The sequence below is a fragment of the Carassius carassius genome, chromosome 28 (genome assembly GCF_963082965.1).
Source record: "Carassius carassius chromosome 28, fCarCar2.1, whole genome shotgun sequence".
NCBI lineage: Eukaryota > Metazoa > Chordata > Actinopteri > Cypriniformes > Cyprinidae > Carassius > Carassius carassius.
In genome coordinates this window covers 17,248,985-17,274,183 of record NC_081782.1, presented here as the reverse complement: position 1 = coordinate 17,274,183, position 25,199 = coordinate 17,248,985, and the positions used below count along the sequence as shown (strand labels likewise).

The following is a 25,199-nucleotide window of genomic DNA, read 5'->3' as shown; positions in this document are numbered from 1 at the left end:
ATGTAAAAGTTCATATTAAACGAAATGTTTAAATTCATTAAAAAAAATAAAAAAATAAAGTTATGTTTACCTAAAATATTAGCTTATGCATTTATTTCATTAAATATATATTAATAACTTAAATGTTTAAAAAAAAAAGAAATATTTATATAAAAAAATTATTTTAATGAAAATATTTAGCTGTCTTCATAGCTTATGATGGTGTGAATATTATATTTTGGGGTCCTACAATTTCCCTAGTATAGACTAATTTTTTTTTTTGCACTTTATAGTAAAAAAAAATGGTTTTAGAAAATATAAACCTCAGCACTTTCAAAAAAAAAATTATTTTGCGTTTCACCAAAGAAACATCCTACAAATAGCAAACTGAAAGCAAGAAAGTCATTCTAGTAAATGTCAATCTAGCAACACTGTGGCAGGATTTCTCACTTTGTGGTAAGACAAGACAAAAAAACTGTTCATTTCTCTCCACGCTCACTCAAATCAACAGCAGATTCACAGCAGGGTCGGCGCCAGTTTGTGAAGGTGCCAGACTGCAAGGAGAGACGGTCGACATGTTTGTGCTGCACTTCAACACTAAACCATCGGGCAAGCAGCCACCACACACCATCACTGAATCACTGACTCTACGACAGCATTGATAAGATCACATCTGTGGGATCACAGAGATCAAAACGGCCCTGTACAGCATTAATGCATGCAACATCACTTTAAGCTGTCCTCAAACATGCTGGGATGGTTACTCTCAACATCTCTGGTTCTGTTGCATCTGATACTTATTTCGTCCACATGAAAGAGTCATTTGTGCATCCTTTCAACCATCCTCTCCGATGACAGCATGCGCACTTCTGAGGAACAGATACGTGAAAGTCAGCACAACCATCACTTAAAAAAAATGGAAGGGATTAAGAACCAATCTCTGCAAAAGTTATTACATGACAAAAAGATGATGAGCAGAGAAGAAGTGTTAAAGAACATACAGTGTCTACCAAATTAAACTTCCCATGGTGTTTTTTGCCAATATGAGCACAGTATTGACTCCACGGCTCTATTGTACTGCAGCTTCGAAGTCAGCTCATAAATAATAAATGTTATTTTCCTCAGATGTTTCTCACAAGCTGCTCATTCTATGCAAAGAATGAAGCTGTATTCTCTGCATTGCCACAAAGGATGCCATATTAAGCATTATTAGCATAAATTGTTAATTCTTTTTTATGATTTTCTTGGTCAGGCCGACGACTGCCATGATGCCAAATAATCAAAAGTGACAGCAAAGAAAGATTTCTACTTCAAAAAAAATGCTGTTTTTTGACATTTCCATTTAAAGAATCAAGGTTTAGCACAAAAACATGCCATTGAATATTAAGCAGCACAACTTTTTTCAACACTCATATTAATAAGGAATGTTTCTTAAGCAACAAATCAGCATATTATAATGATTTCTGAAAGATCATGTGACACTAAAGAATGGAGGAATGATGCTGTAAATTCAGCATTGCATCACAAGAATAAATTTTTAAACATATTCAAATACAAAACATTTCTATTAAACTAAGGTTTTTACTACATTTCTAAATAAAATATACAGTGTGGTCTATGTTCTCACTGCACTAAAGTCAGAAGAAATTATTAAAGGCATGGTTCAACAAAAATGGAAATCCTGTCATCGTTTACTCTCCCTCACGTTGTTTCAACCTTGTATAAGTTTATTTCTTCTGCTAAACACAAAAGAAGATATTTTGAAAAAAAAAGAAAGAAAACATTGATAGTCCCCATTGACTTCCATAGTATTTTCCACAATCACTTTTGGGTGAACTAGGTCTATTTCTTTTTATTTTATACCAAGCAGACAATGTGTGTGTGTGTGTGTGTGTGTGTGTGTGTGTGTTTCAACCTACTACAGTACAGTTAGCTATCTCTGAAGATAAATATTTTCAGTTTAATAATACACAATAATATATTTTATTATATTTTTATTTATTTATTACTCTCAAAAAATTGAATAAATTGAATAACTTGGCCAACTGAATACAATAATTCCCAATGGATCTCATGATTTCCAAACAGGCTTCAGAAAGCAATATAAATCTAATATTTTAAAATACAGGACTTTTAACTTTTTCCCGGACCCCCATTTAAAAACCATTGACATTGAGCATGTTTCTGGCTTCAGTCCTCCCTACAAAATAATGGGACTGCAGTGTTTACTCTGACTTGCTCAGAAAAGCTGGCCTCAACATTCCTAAAATGACTGCAGACTCTAAATTAACCCGGTAATAAATCTGGCCCACTGAGTCATCACAGGCTTTAATCTGATGTTGTGCTGAAGATGAAATCTCTGCACATTTCTCTGTGGTCCACTTTCAGTGTTCTTGCAAATTTTGCACCCAAGCCACAAGGTGATAAATGGACAGAAAGTCCTGTTTCCGTCAAGCTAGACTATCATCTGTAGCTTATTCATGGTTGACAAACTTGTCCGGGGTCACAGCTTGACAGCTATTGTTGTATTTTCCCTCTACAGACTGCTGGGAACAGGACGGTCTCACATTGCCTGAGATTAAGCGCTGTCCTTTCCCCGCCTGTTTTCATCTAGTCTCAATAGGTAACTAAAAACCTAAGAAACCAGTCCTCCACTAGGATTCACCACGTCCACACTCCCATTGTAACCATTCACAACGTTACTGTGCTTCCAGTGAGAAAGACACAATGGGGACCGAATGGAGGTGTAAATCTAGTCCGCCGTAAAGAGTTAAATTTGGTCAGTGCTGTTCATAAAGCTCTGCAGAATATTGCTAGCAATTACACACACACTCCTTACATAATCTCTTGTCATACAATTGCGAGAATCTGTAGGTTCAACAGGGTCACAGACAGACAAGCACACTTCTCTGAGTGTAACAACCGCTATAGCTTTAGGCAATATATTTGGAAAAACAGGATTTTCTTTGATCTTCTGAGATAAGAGTGTGTCGAACGTTGTTGACAAACTCAAACAGAGAGCCTCCTTTCCAGGCAGCTCTCCATTTTTAAAAATTAAGCTGCAGAAAACACATTATTCAAATATAGTCATGATGATTATGACATGTTGACCATACGCGCATTAACATTAGACCACCCACATATACATAACACTCAGAAATGAAATTTACATGAAATATACTCACCATCAAGTCGTTCCAGACCTGTATGAGCTTCTTTCTTCTGCTGAGCACAAAAGAGGATATTTTGAAGAATGTTTGTAACCAAACAGTTGACGGTAGCCATTGACATGACTAAAAGAGCTATCAAATTTGCATTTTTGAGTGAACTAATGATGATGTGAATCATGTTTAAAGAGGTTAAGCAGACTGTTAAATCATAACACGGACATTTACATGTCTTAAAAGAACATGTTTGTAAAATAAAATAAAATATTTACTTAATCTCACACCATTTCTGTATGACTTTCTATCTTGATCAAATGTTGATTGTGGGTGGTCTTCTGTTAGTAAGCATGAATTATTGGTACCATATATATTCAAATCTGATATTGGAGATTTTTTCAATTTATGCAATAGCAATTTATGCTATTTTACACTTCCATTACCTTTGCTGTCATCTAATGCAAAAAAAAAAAACAGTAAATTTTGGAAAATTTGGATTACAATATTTATTTCTCATTCTGAATATCCAAAATAAATAATGTTGTGATAACAAAATTTTCTGTAAAGCTGCTTTGCAACGATTTATATCGTAAAAAGCACTATACAAATAAACTTGAATTTCCATTGAAATTCACTTAATTGACTCATTTTAGTTTTTTAGTAGAATTTTAGGAATTTGGGAACTGTAAAACCAGACATTAAAAAAAAAATTAATAATTACTGGCAATGTGATTAATGTTTGGCTTCCCAAAAGTAAAAAAAAAGAAAAAAAAAACCGACTAGGATTATACTTGTTATAAGTGTAAAATATGACCAGTTAAAAAAAAAAAAAACAAGGGCATCATATGGTCACGCCAATTGGTTACAAATTTCATCATGTAGTAAAAAAAGCACAATCTTTGTAATCTGAAATGAATTTGGTGTGTCATACTGAGGTCCATCTCAATTAACCCGAGCTCAGCGTTTCCCACCGAGCAGCATTATCAGCACACAGCGTCGCTCAGCAGAGAGAAAATCTGTGTTCGTCACACTGAGCCAAATGTAACGTTCACTGATAGCGAAGCCGGTATCATCACCTGCAGATAAGGCCCTCTTTCTCTAGCCGCCAGCCTTGAAATCAAATCCTGGTGAAGGGGTGCGGCCCTAGGATATGTGATGAACGGGGAGCGCCGGCGTTTTCATCAGATCACTGACACCCTGATGACAGCAGCCTTTAGCAATCTCAAAAGCTCCGAGCAGCTGTCTCTGAATCTGTAGAGACGGCGGCACAGCCGAGCTCCAGAAGGACGACTCCTCTTTCTCTCGGATGCGAGACTGCCGGCTCTCTGTTTACAGATCTGGGCTTTGGCAGTAACTGGGCCAAACCCGTAATTGATTTACGAGCAGCTTTCCACGCTCCGCCTGACGCGAGTGTCCTTGTAAGGCAGTGCCAGCACAGACGCCCACCACCAAACACAACTCCTCTGACCCCTTCACAAGAGAAAAACACAGAATAAATATGCTACGGCTCATCGGCTGCAGACATTAAGTGCAGTGATGATGGCTGCGAACACTGGGTCCAGTCAGAGGTGAAAACAGAAGCATTTTGGGTAACCATATCCAATAAATTAAATGTTTCAGTTTTTATTTCCTCACTTCGTTCCTTGACGTTCCCTTAAGCTGCTCTTTTCCATACACTGTAAAAAATAGCTGTGATTTTAACGGTAAAATACTGTGAAAATGCTACCTGATAAATGGTTAACAGTAAATTCCCCTACTGTATACTACGGCTGTGCAAAAAAATCGAATGCGATCAGTAAAGACGCTCCTGTAATTAGAAGTATATCTCCAGCACATGCGTTCAGATCAGGGTTGCCAGGTTTTCACAACAAAGCCTGCCCAGTTGCTTCTCAAAACTAGCCCAATCGCGTTTCTAGGAGGTTCCCCGATAAAAATTGCTTCCAGGGATTAAAATATACGTTTTTTGGAAGGGTTGCCTTGATAAAATTCGCATTTTAGGGGCTAAATATCACGTTATTGGTATTGTCGCTTCGACCCGCGGACATGAAAACAACCACAGACTTGGCAACACTGGTTGGCATTTACTACATTTCAGACACTTTTACAGTAAAATATAATTTTTCAGTTGTCATGTTCCACATTGGTATGTCACGAATGCAGCACGTCTGGATTAGATTCATGCTACACACAATCATTCTATACACAGTAGAACATACTGTTTTAATGATTGCAGATTACAAATTAAAAAAAAAAAAACCACAGACACAGCCCGGGTCAGACAGACAAGTCAAGTGCTTACAGAAATCCAAATCACTTCCACTTCAAACTAACTTGGTTATTTAAATACATTTTGCAGGTTATCATATCTCTCACTTGCCTTCATGATGCAGATGTTACGGAGTCAATTCAGAATCAACAGCTTGTAAAAGAGTCGTAACATGGTTAGGGGCTTTGTTTTGGTGTGGAGGGCTTATCTCTGCGTGATTGGGTAAGCAAATCTCCGGCTGATGGGAAGCAGGACAAAGGACAAGACAGACCAGGTGATGGAGCAGACGGAAAAAGACAAGACTGAAAAGAAAAAAAAACAACGGAAAAGAAGAGGGAATGTACTACTTACTGTTTCTACATAGTAGTCAACATTTGAAGTGGATCAAAAAAAGTTCAAAGTTTTCCTACGACCAGAATGCATTTTGGTTTTAGGTTTTAGGACAACTTTGATGAAAGGTTTTGATCCACTTTAAAAGTCGACTATAGTGTACAGCATTTATATAGTGCATATTATTTTCTATAAGCATAAAATACATGGATGACCAACTACAAAGTCTAAAATGAGCTGAAGAGTAATTATGAGGAATTCTGTATCCAACGATGCAATGCTTTCGACTCCATTTCTGAATTAAACAAGTAACACGATAAGGTTGCGACAAACATAATGAGGGCATGTGATAATACTATTTTAAAAAACTAGTATGTAGTATATAGTGTACACTGCACAGTATGAAGTAAGCTAGTATTTCATTCCAAACAAAGAGTCGAGTCCAGAAGCGATACACTCTCTCTTGCCCCAGGAGAGAGAGGGAAATGAGCCACTTAATATCCCACAACCTCAGCAATGCTTTGCAGCAGGCCAACATCACACAGCAATTAAAGCCTTCAGAGAACACAAACACAAACGAGCCACTATATGCACTCTCCCATGAAGAGAGGAAGGACGATTCCTCATGCTAGGGCTGCGGACAGGAACGTGACATTGGTCGGTCACAGCTCAGACGCTCTGCAGGACGCTAGATGTTCTCACTTCAGAACAACACTCTCATCTGGACAGGCCCGAGACATTTACATCTCCCTCCAAGAACGAACTAAATAATACTCAAGAACAAATCATAGATGTGTGTGATCCACGTAACAGCAACCTACAATAGGTTCAGATTATTTTTAATGTTATGTTCAGTCTTAGTCTGCCTTGCTAACAACAAAAGCATTTTGGCTTGCAATGTTAAAGCATTGCTAATAAGCAGAAATAAAATAAAAATTATTGAATGAACGAGAGTATGAATAAGTTCATACAGAAAATATTTGGAATAATATACATATACATATACATACATATATATATATATATATAGAGAGAGAGAGAGAGAGAGAATTATTATCATCATCTCTATAGGCTCTAAAATATATATATATGTGTGTGTGTGTGTGTGTGTCACACACACACATTTTTTACATATAGCACTGCCTATATAAATAATTATTTTACTATTCTGTATATCATGATTACAATTACTACTATATACACGGTTGTTCTTTTAATATTACAATATTTATTAATTAATAATTATTATTTTCCATACAATGAAGATATTTATAATATACTGAATCTATGAATAGATGCAATTCAGCATAAAAGACACAAAAACTAATATATTTCAAATTTGAGAGGACAGTGTAAAAAAAAAATATATATATATATATAGGCATGATTTAGAGCAGAGATGTGGACATATCTGTAGTTGGACTTGGACTGAGTTGGAGTTTTTTTGGTTTGTTTGTTTATTTGTTGTTTTTTTCTTGCATCTGTGACTTTTGTTTGCAACACATGTAACCCTAAAACACAAGGGAAAACATTAAATAAAATGCCAAACATGCCAAAAAAAAAAAAAAAAGATTCAAAGCTTATGAAAATACCAGCTGCACAGTTTGCACAGATTGTAAAAAAAGACCTAGGCCTTTTACAAATAATGGTATGTAAATAGTAAATTACTAAATCCATTTTTACTTCTACAAACCATAAACAGGAATCTAAATTTAATTATACTTCCTTAAAACACTCACACAATATTATCTTCTCACCACACACAGCATTTCTCAGTCTGTATTATTAAAACACTGCATGCAGTACAATCAGCATTTTGCATGGTGGCAGATTTTATCTTAAATATTTATATATGGCTGCCACTGATGCCACTGTAAACCGGTATGAGCCATTAAACACACATCATTTGCTCGTCAGTGAGACGTGCCAAGGCATGCTGCAGGAGGAGGAGCTGGTGCAGGGGACCAAAATGGATACCAGCACACAGGGGCAAATCTGAGCATGATCCAAATGGTATTATCCATTAAAACAAACACTCAAACCCAGTATAAAATACTGCACTACAATATCAACCTGATGATACAGCGGTAAACCCCACAGTAACACACAACATTATTTACACAGCACATTATGCAAAGCAGAGTTAGTGTTCAGAATGACAATCATGATAAATTAATTAACGTTTCTGATGGCAGTCCAAATTTAATAAAGGTTATTTCTCATCACTGGTATACCAGAGCTGAAATATTCACAACCACAAGATCTCATCTGAATAAGCAAGAGGATAACTCAATTAAAAGTGCTCTGAGATGCAGTAATCAGATTTGTTTTAATAAATGACATAAAACGGGCCTGTTAAAAATCAGGTTCGTTTAGGCCTTAGCAAAAACATTTAAACTCACTGCTACACCCTTATTTAAAATAATATTAATAGTAAAACAATAGAAATATATCATCTAGATATATTGTAATGATTTGTGTAATTGTACAACCCGAGAATGTACTTTTAACAAATACAAAAAAAAAAAAACAATCAAGCATTTAGCAACTAATTGTTTTTACAATTTTCTGTAATAGCTTTGAGTTTAGATTAATGTAATTAGGGTTTCCGGATGCGCACACTGGATGTGCTGATACAAACTAAAAACTAGTCTGCATTTTTGACTGTATAAGCAAGTGAAAAGGGAAAAGAAATGTTTAAGTTGGCAGACACTGAGATGGTCATTGTGTAATGATTTAGGGTTAATACGTGTATATTGTGGTTTGCAAAGTGTGTTTTTTCATCTTTACAGCACCCAGCAGCACACAGCCTCCAGCTATAATAAAAAAAATTTAAAAAACACCTACAACGAATGCTTTATTATTTTCTGGGATTACAGGTAATTCATATACTGTGAGGTGGGAGTCATACTATACAATTCAAATGTGGCTGCTTTTCTTTGTGTATTTCATAATGAAATTACCCCAGGATTTCTTCCACCTTCCATCCATAAAATCCAAAAGTCTCTTTTGCTACAAGAACGACTGGATGAAACGTTTAGATGTATATCTAGATTAATAGGAATGATGAATAAAAATGCATTAGGTTGACGTTTGAAATGTCTTGATACCTTCCAAAAAAAAAAAATCCCAGTTTTGAAAGCAAGACTACAGTTTAATACTATTAAAGAGGATAGTTTAATTAGTTACCAAGCACTGAGAAGAATAAAGTGATGAAACTGATCATTTATCATCTGACAATATAAGAGGTCAAAGGGTTTAAAACAGAAGAACAGACTTCTTTTTTATCTTTTACACCTGCACACACACTTTCAGTCTTTTTTTTGTTTAAAAAAAAAAAGGCATTTCTATAATTTAATACATTTCCAGTCTCGTGTCATTTATTAAATCTACTGGCTCATCTTACCTTTTTGTGTCTGTCTTTAAAAGGCAACGCCGGCCATTGCATCTCTTGCAAGAAGTCCTGCCACTGTTTCTGGTCCTGATCCGAAGAGATGAAGACGATTTCCAATTTGTCCTTGTGCTCTGACGATTTTTTAAACTTGCTGTAAAACTCGCACAGACTCGCGTTGAACTGCTTGCATGGACCGTTCAAACTGCAGCCGAAGTAGAGCCCGAGCAGAGACAGCTTGCTGCCCAGCGCGTGAACATCCACCTCGGCTTTCTCTCCGTTGACGAGCCGCTCTCCGAGCAGATTCACCAGAAACTCCGACATCGCTGCTGAGCCCTCGAAGCGGACTGCGCTTGCTTTTCTTGGATTATTCGGGCGGTTTTAAGGTAAACCCAAAGCGCTCGATGGATATCCGCAGGCCCTGGCGCCCAGTTTGGCAGTCCCGCGGTTCGAGAGACAGCGGCCGTCGTGTGCCTCCACCGTACGCGGTGTTGAGGAATGCGCTCCTGTTATAAACCGGCCCTCAGCAACAGCGCCGCCGACTCCCGCTGCGAGACTGTCGCGACATCTAGTGGCGAGATGCTGCAATTGCGCCTCGGCGCTCTCGGTCCACGGGGAGGTCAAGCGAATTACACTAACTTCACGTTTCTATCGCTGCATAAATTTATGCTTTTTTTTTTGTATAGATGAATGTATAAATGGATTCTCAGAGAAACCGTATCAGTACATGTCATGTCATGTAATATTCACTCCTTTCATTTCAGGAGCCAGTGGTGTCTCTTGAGTTACAGTGATTACCTCATGCATCCCGTTCATTTCAATTACCACTAAAAGCGAAAGAAAAACAACAGACGGTAAAAACTGCACTACTTCAAGTAAAAAACAAAAACAAATGGTGCACAGGAAAATTGCACCCAGATTCTGTATGATAAAAACCCATAACTGTATTGCTTGATAACAGGATTGCTGAAGTTAGGAATAAAAACAAAAACCCACATCTGCTTGGTGCACAATAATTTCCCATCATTTTACTTGGAAAGCACAAAAACCGCATTTATTTTTAAAACATTTGCAGATAGATTTTAAAACATTTAATTTTGTTCTAACTATATAAACAATCAAAATGGCAACCACCATAATCATAACCCATAGGCTAGGATAATAAAACAAATTTAATTTATGTTTACTGTATTTTGATTTATATTTTCCCTGCTATGGAAGTCAATGGCTACCTTTAACTCTTTGGTTACAAACATTCAAAATATCTTCTTTTGCGTCCAACAGCTGAAAGAAATTCATACAGGTTTGGAACAACTCGAGGGTGAGTAATTGATAACAGAAATTACATTTTTCATCACAACATAATTCCAGGCCACAATTTGTTTCGCTGAACATTGCAGGGCAGAAGCACAGATTACAAATGACAAGAGTATAAAAACTGTGTCATTCATTGACCGAGAACGTATGAAACGTGTTTGTCATCAAGCAGTGCATCACAGGACGTTAATCCTCTGTGAACAACATTCGAACCAGGTCTGCTTTGAAACACTCCTCTTCAACCAGCTTCTGGGGCTTAAAACAGACAAACAGCACATTTGCAAGATGCATACAAATTGAAACTGTTAAATTCACTTATCAAAGCACTGATCTGTACCGTGCCATAGCGCAGTAGTGTGGGTACTCCTGTCAGCTTCAGATTCTTCTTAAACTCATTATTTGGGTCCTTCCAGCTGGCAAGAACAACAGTGAAATTAGATGTTAACCAAACAGGTCACAAATTTAAAAATGAAAACTAATGCAGACGAGTCTGTTTGATCATCAGAGCAGATTTGGAGAAATTTAGCATTACATTAATTACTCATCAATGGATCATATTCAGTGAATGGGTGCCGTCAGAATGAGAGTCCAAACAGCTGATGAAAACATCACAATAACACTCCAGTCTATCAATTTACATCTCGTGAAGCGAAAAGCTTCGACAATCTATAACAACACTTCCTCCATGCAGTGAAAAAGTCCATGCTCTCACGTAAAAATCCACCGATTTGTTTATAACTGGTGTTGCTGCTTGATCTGTGCATATTTCTCTCCTGAGGAAGACACCTTTTTCACAGGAGGAAGCGATATTATGGGTAGAGGACTCTTATTTTAGTGAAAGGCAAATGGTGTGAACTTAAAACGTCTTAACAATGAATTCATTTCTTAATAAACAAATAGGTTTCACTTTAGAAGATTTTAACTGACAGACTGGAGTCGTGGAGATTTCTTGTAGAGGTTTTTATCAGCTGTTTGGACTCTCGTTCTGACGGCACCCATTCACTACAAAGAACTTTCATTTTAATCTAAGCTGTATCTTATATACTATATGCTGCAACATACATTATTTATTCCTGTGTGCCCATGTCTTGTAAACTTACTAAGGTCTGTCTCCTACTTGGCAGTAAATGAAGACAGATCCCTCCGGAAGATGAGTCGGCTCTCCTCTGACCACTGGCTCTGCTGCATGAGCAAAACAAGAAAAAGAAGAACTCTTCTAGTTTTTAATTTCTGAAACAGCACAGCTAATGTATAACGTGAATGCACCTTTCACACAGTCCGGACACCAGCTCGTGCCCTGGTCATCTTTATCTCCAGAGAAGTAAGCGAATATGTCTTTTCCTTTTCTTTCAGACACAGCTTTACAAAATTCCTCGTAGCCGTGAACAGCAACGTCCTCGTATTTAGTTATTATTTTGTATTCTGGGAATCAGTTGTTCAGCTTTAGCTGCACAATGTAGACTGATCTTCATATGAAGTCAGCTGACTGTAAAACTTACGATAACAGTAGTGAGGGAAGTGTGCAGAAATCAAGAAATCATGTGCATGAGTGTACCCTTAACAAAATAAGAGTGGACAATTTTAAAATAAAAGCCTGGAATTCTTCTTTTTTTTTTTTAGTAGTTGAACCACAGCTTAGCATTTTGAAAACATATATTATCAATTAAATATATTATTTCTAAATAACTGTAACTGTGTACAAAACAGTAACATTCATTCACTGACGCTCTTTAATCAGCAAATCTTTAAACCCGCCAAAATAAAAGCCTGCTGATTTTAAGTTTGAAAATGATGAAAACGCTTTTATTTATTTATTTTTAGACGCTTTCATCCAAAGCGACTTACAATTGGGGAATACATAAAGCGATTCTTCTTAAAGAGGCAAACAAAGAAGGTAGCAGTAAATATTAGCATTTTATTTTGAAGTTTACTATAAAATAATTGTATTTGTAATTAATACTAGGCCTACCTTATATGTTTAATAATATTATCACACATTATTATTTCATTTATTCTTTTATTTTAAAACAACTAAATAAATAAAGTGCAATAATATTAAAACTATTTTTAATTAATTTTTATAGTTATATTTATGGGGTCATGCTATATGCGGTTTGAGGACCAAACCAAATCTCCAGGTTTATCAGGTTTACCAGGCTGAAAATAAAAATGTTCACCCCTCATGCACGTTTAATCAAAGGGTTGGTTTACTGGGTTGTTGTTGTTTTTTTTTGGGGGGGGGGGGGGGGGGGGGCATTATTGTATTTATGGGGTGCAGTCTAACATGTGTTCATGATTTAAAAAAAACACATTATTTTTCCACATAATTTACCTTTATTCCACAGCGATCTGTCCCTTCTCTGACAAACACCTCGATTTATTTCCTGTTTTTATGAAGCCCCTCCCTCAGAAATACACAATGGACTGAGATTGGTCAACTGGTTCAGTGTGTTGTGATTCACTAAACTGCCCAGGGGGGCAGGGTTTCATATTTTATTGAAGCTTCCCGGGCACCGCTATTGATTAGCGGACCCCCATCTTCTGTTAGCATTCCATTGACTCCCATTCATTTTGGCGTCACTTTGACAGTGAATAACTTTACATCTGAGGTGTTTAAAGACTCCATTTGTCCATTCATTATTTCTAAAGAAACACAAAATGTATAAAAGGCTCCATTACCTTGTATCTTACGTTATGGCACCATACAAGCATTTTTTGTAATAATAGGCTAACGATTGCATCATAACCTGCAACTCTCTATTGCACAGTAGAGAAATTACCGTATGGACAGGAGGAGAAGCTCGCAGGCAATCTTTTACTGACTATCAGACAATCGGGGGACGTGGAGGCATAAAGTCAAGGGGGAAGCCCATAGAGATTCCATAAAAGCAATGGCACAGCTATTATAAGACTTACAACTGTCAGACAGGTTGCTCACGTCACATCTACGTCATCAAGTTCAGTTTGAGTCTGCGCAGTACGCCCGACCCCCAGGAAGTGCGTGCTTCTAATTGACTTACTTGTCTCCGTTGAATCCAATGGGGTCGCTGTGTCCATTTCTTTTACTGTCTATGAAACTGCCTCGAGTGCGTCTGAGCATCCTGCCCCTCTCAATCTCAGAATGTGCTCAGGTTGTATTGTAAACAATGATGTCCTCTATATTGCTTATCAATTTGAGCATGATTGAGACGCAGAAAATATTAATAAAGAGGATCGCGCAGAACCTGTGCAAGCACGGCTCTTAATGATATGTTTGTTGGTTGTTGTCTCATACTTTTAGATACGCTGTTGTTTGTAAATACTACTGCTTCTGTTCATTTTTTAATTTAATTAAAAATTTAATTTAGCTTTTAATATACGGTTTTATTCAGATTAAAGCTTTAATACAGCACAGCAACCGTACACGCGTCCATGTATAATGAAAATAAGTGTATAATTGGAACGAACTGAATGAGACAGAGATGCAGAGCAGGGCAATGTGAGAAACATGATGGAGAACTGCTGCTTTAGAACATTGGTTTGGAAACTTGTGAATTTTTACAGCACCCCTTGTTTTCTCTTCCTCTTCTTAAATGCAGCACAACATGGCCTCGCCCACTTTGGCTACGTTTACACTGCAGGGCTTAATGCTCAATTCCGATTTGTTGAAAAAATTTGATTTTTTTGCAAGGCCGTTCACATTTCCAATTAAATGCAACCTTTTGTGATCTCCTATGTGAACGTGAAATGACCCAGAAGTGACCCGCATGCGGTGAAGAGTACTCAACGGCCAACGACGTCACTCGTTGTTTGCGGAAGTAGCTAAACATGGATGTCATAACAACAGTGTAGTCAACAGCGGAGCTCGTTTAGCAATATTAAAGTTGTTTAAGCAGCATCGTCCGCCATGGTTGTTGTCTATCTTCTCATTCCCGCCTACTTCAACGCAGAATTATGACGTTTGTAGCGTATCAATGACGTACGGGTCGGATACATGTGGCCTGGCCGTTCAGACGGAGGTCGCATTTCAAAAGATCGGATACGTATCGGATTCAGGACCACATACCCAAGTGGCCTGGGTCGCATTTGAAAAGATCGGATCTGTGTCGTTCAGACTGTCATGAAAAGATCAGATACAGGTCGCATAGGGGCAAAAAAATCGGAATTGGGTCGTTTCAGCCTGCAGTGTGAACATAGTTTTTGTTGCGTGTTCCCGGGGGCGGGGTTAATCTGGGTTCATGACGTAACGGATCTGGGGAAAAGCTTGTTGTAGTCCTTTACCAGCTGTTTTTGTAGGCATTAAACTGACAGAATTTTAAAAGACGATATCTCTGTTTGTATCTAACCTTTAGCGCTGCAACTTTGCACATATTGTTTATGCTCAAACAGTAACATTAAAAACTAACTAATGTTAAAAAAGTGTAATCGCAATCAACCACTGCTTTAAAAGATCTCGATTCAAACACACGCAAACTTATTCCTAGATGACGGTGGTTCTGCTATGTCTTTGAAATCACATCAGAATATTTAAACACACTTTTGCGCAGCAGCTGATCGAGAGAGAGCAGCGCTCATCATGTAACACTTTATGTTTGAAACAGCTTCACAAACAGTCTACACAGATGGCTACATTTCTGTGTTGAAAACATTAAATAATAACGAAAGTATCGATAAAAGTTTAAAGTCCGGATATAGACAATCAAAATGGGTCTCTAAAAGTAACGATACGCTGCAAATAACGACTGTATATGTTACATTATGCAAGTAGGTGGCAAACAGTGACTGTTATGTATTTGATATCTGAATCATTAATTTAAGAGATTCAAAATGAAACAAGTCTTCATTTATCTTAATTTATTTTTTATTTTTTTTACATAATAAGGCTAATTCATTTAAATTAATACACATTTTTAAATAAAACATTTAGTCAGAAACTCAAGTAAATTACCGTTTTGTTTGGTTGTCTGTTTTTTTTTTAATTGTGAGAGAATCATATCTTAAAAATACATGGGCTTATATTTGTAGCATCTAAATACCATTAGTACAGTTCCTAGTATTAAAATGAGTTCTGCATTTGACTACTGTACAATATGTAAACAATGATTCGGTTATATCTGCTAAAACTGGGCAATTTTTCGAGCCAAAATTAATAGCTCAAATAGACATGGGTTTATGAATTTACATTCTAAACAAGAAAATAAGAGAAGGTTATGTAGTAGGGCATGCAAATTGCAAGATGACGTGTTGCACATGACAGTGTGTTTCTTAGGGATGCAGGGCGTATGAGCACTTCATGAGCACTTCTCCAGTAACAGGAGCAGGAATGGCTTGGCAGAACAGTCAAAATCACTTACTGTTTCTCTTTGAATATACAACAGTCAAATATGTGGACACGCACAATAGGAAAATCGGACTTCTGTACAGAATATTTCAACTCACCATCATGGGATATCTCATTGGGTAAGAGCTATAATAAATTTTAGTCTAACCACAATCAAAAGTTTAGCTTGGTCTTATGTGATGATTCCAGCTATGAAACAGATGCAGTTATTATTATTATTATTATTTACCTCAACAGATGGGTATTTTTGAAAAACAAAGGATACCAGGTAAAAGATGATACTATTGAGAGTTCTGTGGTGACTAAAGTTAAAGGAGTTGCACGTGTCAACACAACAGATTCAAATTTGTGGGGACCAGAGGACTATGTTTTCCCCAACCAGGTGAGTCGAACCAAACCGTAGTCTAAAAAGTTTCTTGTTAATCATGTTTACAATGATTTGCTTTATCATTAATTTGCTTCAATAATAAGTTGGTTACATTTTTTTCCAGGGAGAGAACTTTCTCTCTATAATAACCAATTTCATCGAGACAAAAAAACAAACATTAGGCAACTGTTCAGAGGTAAGACAAAGAAAAAATGTTCTCTTTACCATTTATTAAAATTTACATCTGCACTTTCAACAACATTTAACTCCTCCGCTGTTCTCTAAAAACATTTATAAACTAAATAAAACATATTTGTTTTTTTATTCAGTGACATATTCTTTATATGTCTCATATAACTGTTTAATACTGTTGCATTAGTTGCTGATTACAGTCAGCTTGTTATCTGTCATGTTCCATTCAGGCCATTACCAGTGTAAGAGCTTGTGAGAGCACTGTGGTGATTCCTATGAACTACAGTGCTTTTACTTCCCCATTATCAGGCAGATTTGATAGGTTTAATATTCTTGTTGGTTTATCTGTCGATTTCATACCGCCATTTCTTATGTGTTGTGAGTCTCAGGGGCCATTCATATAGAAAGTTTTTGTGTTTGTGACTGTTGTTTGAGAGGCTACCAATACACACACACAATATTAATAATATATAATTTTATAAACCTTTGTTGTTTTTATATTATTTATATGCTGCACAACTTGGCTAATATGAAAATGTCTTATAGTGCTGCTGCTTAAAGGGTTAGTTCACCCAAAAATGAAAATTAACCCATGATTTAAACACCCTCAAGGCATCCTAGGAGTATATGACTTTCTTCTTTTCTGATGAATCCAATCCAGTTATATTAAAAAGTGTCCTTGGTCATCCAAGCTTTATAATGGTAGTGTGCGGGTGTTTTTTTATTCTTTAACAGTCCAAAAGAAGACAAATAAAGCACATCCATCCATAATAAAAACTGCTCCACATGGCTCCAGGGGTGAATAAAGACCTCCTATAGTAATATGTTTTGTAAGAAAAATATCCATATTTAAAACATCCGATTCATCTAAGAGAAGAAATTCATGTCTTGAGGGTAAGTATTGCATGGGCTAATTTTTATTTTTGGGTGAACTAACCCTTTTTTGAAAGGCTTGATTGTGTTTTGTGGGGTGCACTGTAATGTGTTCATGCTTCATTTTAAAAAGAAATCATTATTTTTTACACATTTTACCTTTATTTTACACAGCTTTTCCATTCTGATACAAACGGTCTGTTTACTTCCTGGATCTTCCCTCAGAAATTCGGCTCATGATGCTGCGTTCACGCCGTGTTGTAATTTCCAGAATTCTGAGATGACAGCACTTGATATTTTACTCATAGCTTTTCATGTTCTTTCGTCTGATTTTCAGTGCCCAAAATCAGATCCAGATTAGTGCTCGTTCACTTGAATGAAAAGAACACAGTGTAAATTATCAAAGACATGATCTGAGGGAATCGTTAATGCCTGTGAAATATTTGACATGCTAAATATCTGGATCTGTTGTTTATTCAAAATCCTGCTGTGTGAAATTAGTTCTGACTGAAAAATTTGTTGGCAATGACCTACAGCCAATAAGAGAGCAAGATAGGGCAGCGGGAAGTTCGGCGAGCAGTTATATGAAAAGTAGTTTGCGGACCAGAAAGTTGTCGGTGATTCTTCCTATGATAAAATCATGCAGTGTGTAACCTCCTGCCGCAAATCCATCGTGCAATGTGCACACAGCAGCAACTGAATGCTACTCCAGATAGTCATGGAGTGTAAAAACAACTGTGGTCCGACTACTTTGAAAATTGTGCAGTGTGAACTCGGCATTAGTAGTGCCTAAATTAATCTGTCGGTGGACAGGTGGTACAGCTGTCAATAGTCCAAGTCTTTATAAGACTTTATAAATTGTAATTACAAGTTTTGGAGCATGTGAGGGCTATGGCATTGATAGTGTTGCCATGGAAACACACCATTCAGCTCCGAGTAGAGTGTTTTCATCTCGGGATTACGGTAATTATGGTAATTAGGGGCAGAAGTGGCTCAGTGGTTCATGTAGGTTGTCTACAAACCGGAAGGTTGGTGGTTCAATCCCCGGCTCCACCTGACCAAGTGTCGAGGTGTCCTTGAGCAAGACACCTAACCCCAGCTGCTCCCGACGAGCTGGATGGCGCCTTGAATGGCTGACACCGCTATTGGTGAATGAATGAGTGTGTGAATGGGTGAATGTGAGGCAACTTGTAAAGCGCTTTGGATGGTGCTATATATCTGTTGAAAGCGCTATATAAATGCAGTCCATTTACGACATGGCGTGAACGCCCAGATTGGTTAGCTAGCCCAGTGTATTGTTGTTCGCTAACCGTATATAATGCTTGTAGTCTGGATACGTCAAGTCTCTTACCATAACGGGTAATTGCTTGCACTCCTGATGTTTTCTAAACAATGGCTTCAATATTGCCTTATCAATTTGAGCCTGAGTCAGACCTAGAGAATATTAAGAGGATCAAACTAAAAAAAGGCAAGCATTACTCTTATAAGATGTTTCATACTGGTGAGTTTTTTTCTAGTTGTCTAATACTTTTTAGATACACCGTTATTTGTAAATACTACTACAGTTTATGTTATCTTTTGATAGCTTTAATTGTGAAGTTTCTTAATGTCCTCGAAGTGATTATTTGATTACAGACTGCGGATCTACAGTGAGAATGCACTACCAGCCCATTACAAAGATTAACAAAAGCTATGTTTCCATCTAAAGATGCAAATTTAATTTATATGCAAAACTGGAATATTGCATTAAACATTAGTGAACAAAGCACCGTTTCCATCCAACGAGTCAAAGAGAACAAAATCGTCACTTCCTGATGAACTGGTACTAAATATCTCTAAGAAAACTAGGAGAAGCCACTGATTATAATAATGTTCATATGTAATAAATTACTTGCACTTCAGAGAGAGCAGATGTAACAAAATAAATGTGGTCGTTGCTTTCAGAGATGAATGCCTGGTGTTCGGGAACACAGTCATGTAAGACAGTAATTATACAGAAATACTTTGATGACAGACTTTCCTCAGGCATTTCAGAAGACCCAAACAACATATAAGGCCTTTTCATAGTACCAGAACTAATTGTGGAACTACCCACTTTTAGGCACCACTGGAACTAGGTGCAATTTTATTACCGGACTGCCTTTTCTGAAGAACAAATTAACTCTGAAGCAAGGTCTAACAAGCACAACTGGTACTATTTGTGACGTAAGTAGACATTGGCTGCATCCTCAAGAAGAAAAATGCTGCATTCGGAGGACGCATTCCAAGGTAGGAAGGCATCAGGCACGTCTGAATTCAATGTTAGCTTCAGTTCCTGTCTCCTGAGATGCCTTCATCTGGAAGATTTTTGAAGGCAGCATAGATGTATCCTTTGCTGCCTTTGATATCCCACAATCCTGTGCATTCCAATATGTGACAGTTAGGCCAAAAAATAAAGATGGCATCTGAAAGTTGCGGTCGGTAGTCGGTTTGTCTGTAACCCACTTTTTATGTAATTTCTAGCGAGAAATTTATATCGCAGTAATAAAATATCCACTTAGTTATCGCCAAAGCTCTCTATATTTTGCTGTAGATCATTAAACTATTACTCTGCCTCAGAAGCCTAAAATCAGTTTCATGAGGTGCCTTGGTGCAAAAACGCTGCTTGGAAAGTCATTGCCTGCTACAGCAGCGAGTCACCTGCCTAAGTTTTTGGATGCAGCCAGCGATTGGCCAGGCGCGTTCGAAAACGCCCTAACCCACCATGATTTAAAACACTGTGTAGCATAATGTAAACATTGTGTCAACTTATTTTGCAAGTATGATGAACAGCGATAGATGGACAGACACTGAAGTGCAGGCACTTGTAGCAAATGTAGCACTTCCAGTTGTCATTGGAGATTCTAAGTCCTTCTTTCCGGTCTTTCAATCGCTTTACGTCGACATTCCATGTCCATTATTGTGAAACCTGTGAGAGACAACAAAAACACAGCTCCGATCACAGTGTCCTCCATCTCCTGTTGTTAACGTTGTTCTTGTTTGTTAATGTTGTTGAACACCCTGCACAAATGACATCGCTGTCAACCAGCTTACGTCACATCCTAGTGCAAATGCAACCCTTTTAATGCTACTGGGAAATAGTTCGTACAAAATCATTCTAGTTCTTTAGAACTGTACATTTAGTAACTAAAGTGGTGTAAAAGGTACTATTAGACACTGTGAATGAGATTGGTCCACTGGTTAGTCAAGTTATCGCGTGTCATAGCGCAAGTCACATAACCTTTTCCAATGCACATGTTGGAATTTATTCGGTAAATGTGTTTTCATCGTAGGTCTATGCAACTTTTTCTTATTGGATAAAAATTTATCCTACTCAGTTGTGCGCATATTTTTAGCTCTCAAATCTTTAAATAATTTATTTAAAATTTTTATGATTTTATTAATTAGCTTTTTAACAACTCACAAGCCCATTGCAGTGCTTGGGAAATCATGGATTCATAAAGTTTTATTATATTGACATAAAAAAATTGAATATATTTTCTTTCTCTTTGCTTTTTCATATCAGTAAGGTATGTAGTTTTTGGTAGTTTTAAAACAAGTTAGATTTAAAAAAAAGTAATATAAAGAGAATACATTACCTAAAATGAGTAACCTAGATTGCTACTAACTACAATTTTCATAAAGTAGTCTATAATTAGTAATAGACTACAATTTGTAAGTACACAGCTCTGTTTATATCTCACAATTCTGCCAAAAAAATTTTTTTTTTAATGTAATTTTTATCTTTTATACCTTTTCATTTGACTTTCTCAAAATTCTTCATTCTCACAAGCTTGTGTTTATCACAATTTGTGTTTATATCTCGCATTTCTGTGTTTTACCATTCTTTTTGTCAGAATTGTGAGAAAAAATAAGTTCAAATGGTGAGACAAAAAGTCAGAATTACCTTTTTTAGACCTTATCCCATGGCATCTTTTTTTTTTTAGAACCCAGATGTACCGAATAACACGTGCTCTAAGAATGAAGAATGCACAGCAGGAGAGGCAGTTAGGGCTGGAAACGGTATGATTTTAAAAGCTTTTTTTTTGCAAAATAAGCTGATAATTAGTTAATGTACAAAATAATGTTAGCATAATAAGCCATGTTGCATAATAAATATTTTCCATCCACAATTTTGCTGTTTTTAAAAAATGCAAAAACCTACTGTACTTAATGGTTTCATTCTGTTTAGGAATTAAAACTGGCGTTTGTTTGATACACAACCGCACTTGTGAAATATATGGCTGGTGTCCCACTGAAAGACACAGGGATCCAGAGTAAGAATACTTTCTCTCACTCTTTAAAGTACAGTTACAATGTTCATTCAAGACAGTGTATGCAATTAATAAAATAATTGTCAATATCAAGTTTCAAATAAAAAGTAAGGTCACACTTTTTTAGCCCCACCAACATTGTGAGAGAAGCTGAAAACTTCACTTTGTACATAAGAAACTTCATCAGATTTTCCCAGTTCAACTTCTCAGCGTAAGAAACTCAATAATTAAAAAGCACACAAATCTTTACTATATAAAACTATTTAAAGTATTACAACTCCGTTATCTCAAATGTTTTTTACCCTCTCAGGTCAAATGTTCCAAAGGAAAACAGAAAATTGCTTTTCAAACACTGCACGTATGATGAAACTCTTCAACCGTACTGTCCTATATTTCGCCTGGGAGATATCGTGAACAAAACTGGACATAAGTTTGAAGAACTGGCTTTAAGGGTGAGAACAGTGAATGTAGTTTTAATGTTAGGCAACATTTAATTTAATAGACATTTACTTATTACTCTAAATCTATTGTTTTGATATTATAATGCCAGGGTGTTTCCATTGGGGTTCTGATTGAGTGGCTCTGTGACCTTGATAAAGACTCAGAATGTCGTCCTCGCTACAGCTTTGTATGTCTGGACAAAGTTTCATTTGACTTCAGGTACATTCACACTGCTCTTTTACTAGTCAAAATCAATCGGAGAACAAATAATATTGAAACTAGAAATGTAATTGTTTCCCTCTATCAAAATAGAATGTGCCTATGTGCATGCCAAAATAATATTTTTCTTCCTGTAATTTGGAATCAAATCTCAGGTGAAAATAGTAATTTTGCCCCGCTTTACAAAATAGTGGATTACTCAGTCAATATTAATGAATGGCTTTGAATATTTAAGATTTCATCACTATTTTATGTTTGTCTTTCTACAGAAAATAACAACTTTACAAATTCTCTAAGATTTGTTCCATTCGACATGGAATGTTGTTATGTTCAGTATTGCCAATAATTGTCTTCTCAGATTTGCTCGCTATTCCACTGATGCTGCAGGACAGAGGCAAAGAACATTTTACAAAGCTTTTGGAATTCATTTGGACATCATGGTGTTTGGAGTGGTACGTGACTCAAACGCTGAAGTCATGAATGCACAAGTGATAAATTGCATGCTTTTAATACATGTATATATGAGTCTTTTCCAGGCAAGAAGATTTAATATTATTCCTACCATTGTCAACATAGCCTCTGCTCTGACTTTAATGGCTGCTGTAAGTATGTAAATATTCAGATGCATGCATCATACATCATCTATTTCAAACTATATACCACGTTTGTTTATCCCCAAGGGTTCTTACATCTGTGACATTATGCTACTGTACGCGATGAAGAAGAGGAGTGTTTACACAGAGTCGAAGCTTGACAGAGTGACAATGTATGTAACAGAAGCATGTTTGCTAGAAATGCTACTGTGCTGTGTTATTTGATTTAAGAACGAATATTATTCAAATAATGCATTATCTATTCTTTCCTATGTCACATGAAACTGCAAGTATTAATCACATTTATTTTATATCTCCTTTAGGAATGACAAAGAAATTCCATTACAAATAATGCCAGAGGGTCTGAGGAGAAAATTCAGTTTATGAAAATTACAATTATAGTAATGAGAAAAGTGGCTTACACATAAAAAAAAAACAAGTGAATAAAATCTCACTGTATAGCTTATTCACTTTTAGGCATTATAAGCTGGAGTTTAGTAAATGTGATTTGCATAATATATAGTATATAAATAGAATCCCATATTCAGATTTATGTTTGTGTTGGACTTCCTGATGTTGTGTCTAAAAGACCTGTGGAAATGTAAAGCATATTTGGTATCAATCAGCGGGAAACTGTAAATGGTTTTTCATCCCCTCTGTGGAAATATGGTATGTTTCGTGAGATGTGATTCTGCCATGTATTGCTGGTTCTTAACCACTTATTTTAGAGTAATGCATAGTCTGGCGGCATGGACTTCAGCTAGAAATCATGACGGAAGATCAAGATGGAAATGACTTGATTGATGGATTGACTATGACTTAACGTCATAGACAATTATATTAGTTAATATGAGTTCCAATGAGTTCAAAAGCCTCTAAAAGCCGTCTTAGTCAAAAATGAGATGATGATACATGAGTGATACTGAGTGAATGCTCTCCACACAGTATAAGTGCATTGAGTACTTTTTCACTTTAAATGCGCTAAATCCCAGCCTCAAACCATTCAGAAGTACCATTACTTACATAGAAACCTATACATAATAGCCATAAAGCAATGCTAATTTTAAAGAAAAACGTCTGATGTTAGAGGCTTTTGCATCTAAACTCTTAGTATGATTTAAGACATTAAACTGATTCAGTGGATTTATCATGTTTGACTCTTTTATTATAATTATTATTATTATTTCTCTCTTTTTTTAACAATACTAGAATGATTTTGTTGCTGTATGATGACTATACTCAAACCACTTCACCAGATTTACTTAAATTCCTACTAAAATGTCCTGCTTAAAAACATTGAAAGTATGAGTTAGTTGTCGGGACATAAAATTACCAGAAGAGGTCATAATAACACACAAAACTCAGAACAGTTTAGCTCGTGTGATCACAATTAGCTTTATATGATTCATTTAAAATATTATTTCCAGGGCTTTTAGATCTGCAGTACAGTAACAGAACACATTTTCATTGAGACAAAATTTCAGAACCTGATAAAACATGAAGCATCTGTGCCACCCGTACCCAATCCAGCCACTCAATTGGCCACATATCATTCCTATTCTCTATCAAATTTTTTGTATATTTTATTGTATTTCATCATCAGAACCTATCATGACTGAAAGCCTTAGTGGCCCCGAACACTGTAGAGTTTGGCAAAAGCTTTTGAGTGTCCTCAGTTAACTCCTGTATTCTTTGAAGATGGCATCATGGCACAGTTTTGTACAAAGCCAATTAGAGCTGTGTCACATAAATGCCCTGAGGTTAACTGAGCTCCGACGGAAGTGCCAAATCTGTCAAGATCCTGTGGGTGGTAATCCATGTAAAAATAAAGTGTTTTTTTTTTCTCAGTACACTCCTAAACCCCTTTGACAAGATTATTATTGAGCCCCCAAAAACACTAAATAACACTCTGATGTAGGCTAGCACAGGTCTAACAACAGGAAATTGATGTCAGATTGAGACCGGGTTTAGATTTGCCAACTTAATTGGGGGAAATCACTGATTTGAGATATGGGACAAACATTTTATCTGCCCTTAGTTTTTAAAAGCATCCATTTTTTCTATTTGGAGTGAAACAGAGAGGATCTCTAGAGTATTCTTACTGTAGATCAGATACATCATTTTGTAAAATGTCCTCATTATTCTGTCAAGATATAAGATTGACTGAAATTCTAATGGTTTCCATACAAATACCATTATAAACATTACAAACCATTAACTTTTAATCATTAAAAAATGGATTGCTGTAATGTGTTTTGAGATACTTAATTGGGATTTAGTTGTTTTAATGAGCCACCAATAGAAGGCGACCAATTACCAAGAGACCAACAGGCACTATTATAGTTTCCATTAAAACCATTAGGCTACAATTCCCATTATAATTAGGAAACCCATTACAAATTCTGCGTTGGTTTTTACAGAATTTTTTTTTTTCCCAGCAGGGGACATTATCCCT

General features: G+C 36.4%; 3 protein-coding genes across 5 annotated transcripts in view; 1 reads left to right on the top strand and 2 right to left on the bottom strand.

The window, feature by feature from the left end:
• The window catches only part of nxn (nucleoredoxin), a 78,207-nt gene extending 68,581 nt beyond the window's left edge, over positions 1-9,626 (bottom strand). The window contains exon 1 of the mRNA XM_059514698.1: positions 9,146-9,626. Within this exon, the coding sequence (XP_059370681.1) occupies positions 9,146-9,454 (309 nt within the window). The 5' untranslated portion in view covers positions 9,455-9,626. The remainder of the gene's footprint in view (positions 1-9,145) is intronic.
• Positions 9,627-10,489: 863 nt separating this feature from the next.
• On the bottom strand, positions 10,490-12,631 carry txndc17 (thioredoxin domain containing 17). Its single transcript, XM_059513716.1, has 5 exons — positions 12,625-12,631; positions 11,714-11,869; positions 11,548-11,629; positions 10,785-10,860; positions 10,490-10,702 (listed from the first exon to the last, which is right to left on the bottom strand). Exons 1-5 carry the CDS (start codon positions 12,629-12,631, stop codon positions 10,634-10,636), a joined length of 390 nt encoding a protein of 129 aa, XP_059369699.1. The 3' UTR covers positions 10,490-10,633.
• Positions 12,632-15,452: 2,821 nt separating this feature from the next.
• p2rx8 (purinergic receptor P2X, ligand-gated ion channel, 8) lies at positions 15,453-23,415 on the top strand. Of its 3 annotated transcripts, XM_059515157.1 has the most exons (12): positions 15,453-15,886; positions 16,005-16,149; positions 16,259-16,330; positions 21,165-21,240; positions 21,410-21,494; positions 21,619-21,702; positions 21,802-21,943; positions 22,042-22,151; positions 22,510-22,603; positions 22,688-22,753; positions 22,832-22,917; positions 23,068-23,415. In XM_059515157.1, the coding sequence occupies exons 1-12, from the start codon at positions 15,720-15,722 to the stop codon at positions 23,129-23,131; spliced, it is 1,191 nt and encodes a 396-aa protein (XP_059371140.1). In that variant the 5' UTR covers positions 15,453-15,719; the 3' UTR covers positions 23,132-23,415. The 3 variants fall into 3 exon arrangements, 2 of the variants coding, with proteins under 2 accessions (XP_059371140.1, XP_059371139.1); XR_009424446.1 differs by lacking the exon at positions 23,068-23,415 and having other exon boundaries at positions 22,678-22,753; positions 22,832-22,916; XM_059515156.1 differs by having other exon boundaries at positions 22,510-22,753.
• The last annotated feature ends 1,784 nt before the right edge of the window (positions 23,416-25,199 follow it).

Bases quoted from the DNA above. Each gene is read 5' to 3' on its own strand.
- txndc17 (XM_059513716.1), bottom strand. The intron at 11,630-11,713 runs GTGCATTCACGT...TTGCTCATGCAG, and splicing joins GTGTCCGGACTGTGTGAAAG to CAGAGCCAGTGGTCAGAGGA. The intron at 10,703-10,784 runs GTACAGATCAGT...GTCTGTTTTAAG, and splicing joins CACTACTGCGCTATGGCACG to CCCCAGAAGCTGGTTGAAGA.
- p2rx8 (XM_059515156.1), top strand. From the start codon at position 15,720: ATGAGCACTTCTCCAGTAACAGGAGCAGGAATGGCTTGGCAGAACAGT. The intron at 16,150-16,258 runs GTGAGTCGAACC...ATTTTTTTCCAG, and splicing joins ACTATGTTTTCCCCAACCAG to GGAGAGAACTTTCTCTCTAT. The intron at 16,331-21,164 runs GTAAGACAAAGA...TTTTTTTTTTAG, and splicing joins CATTAGGCAACTGTTCAGAG to AACCCAGATGTACCGAATAA.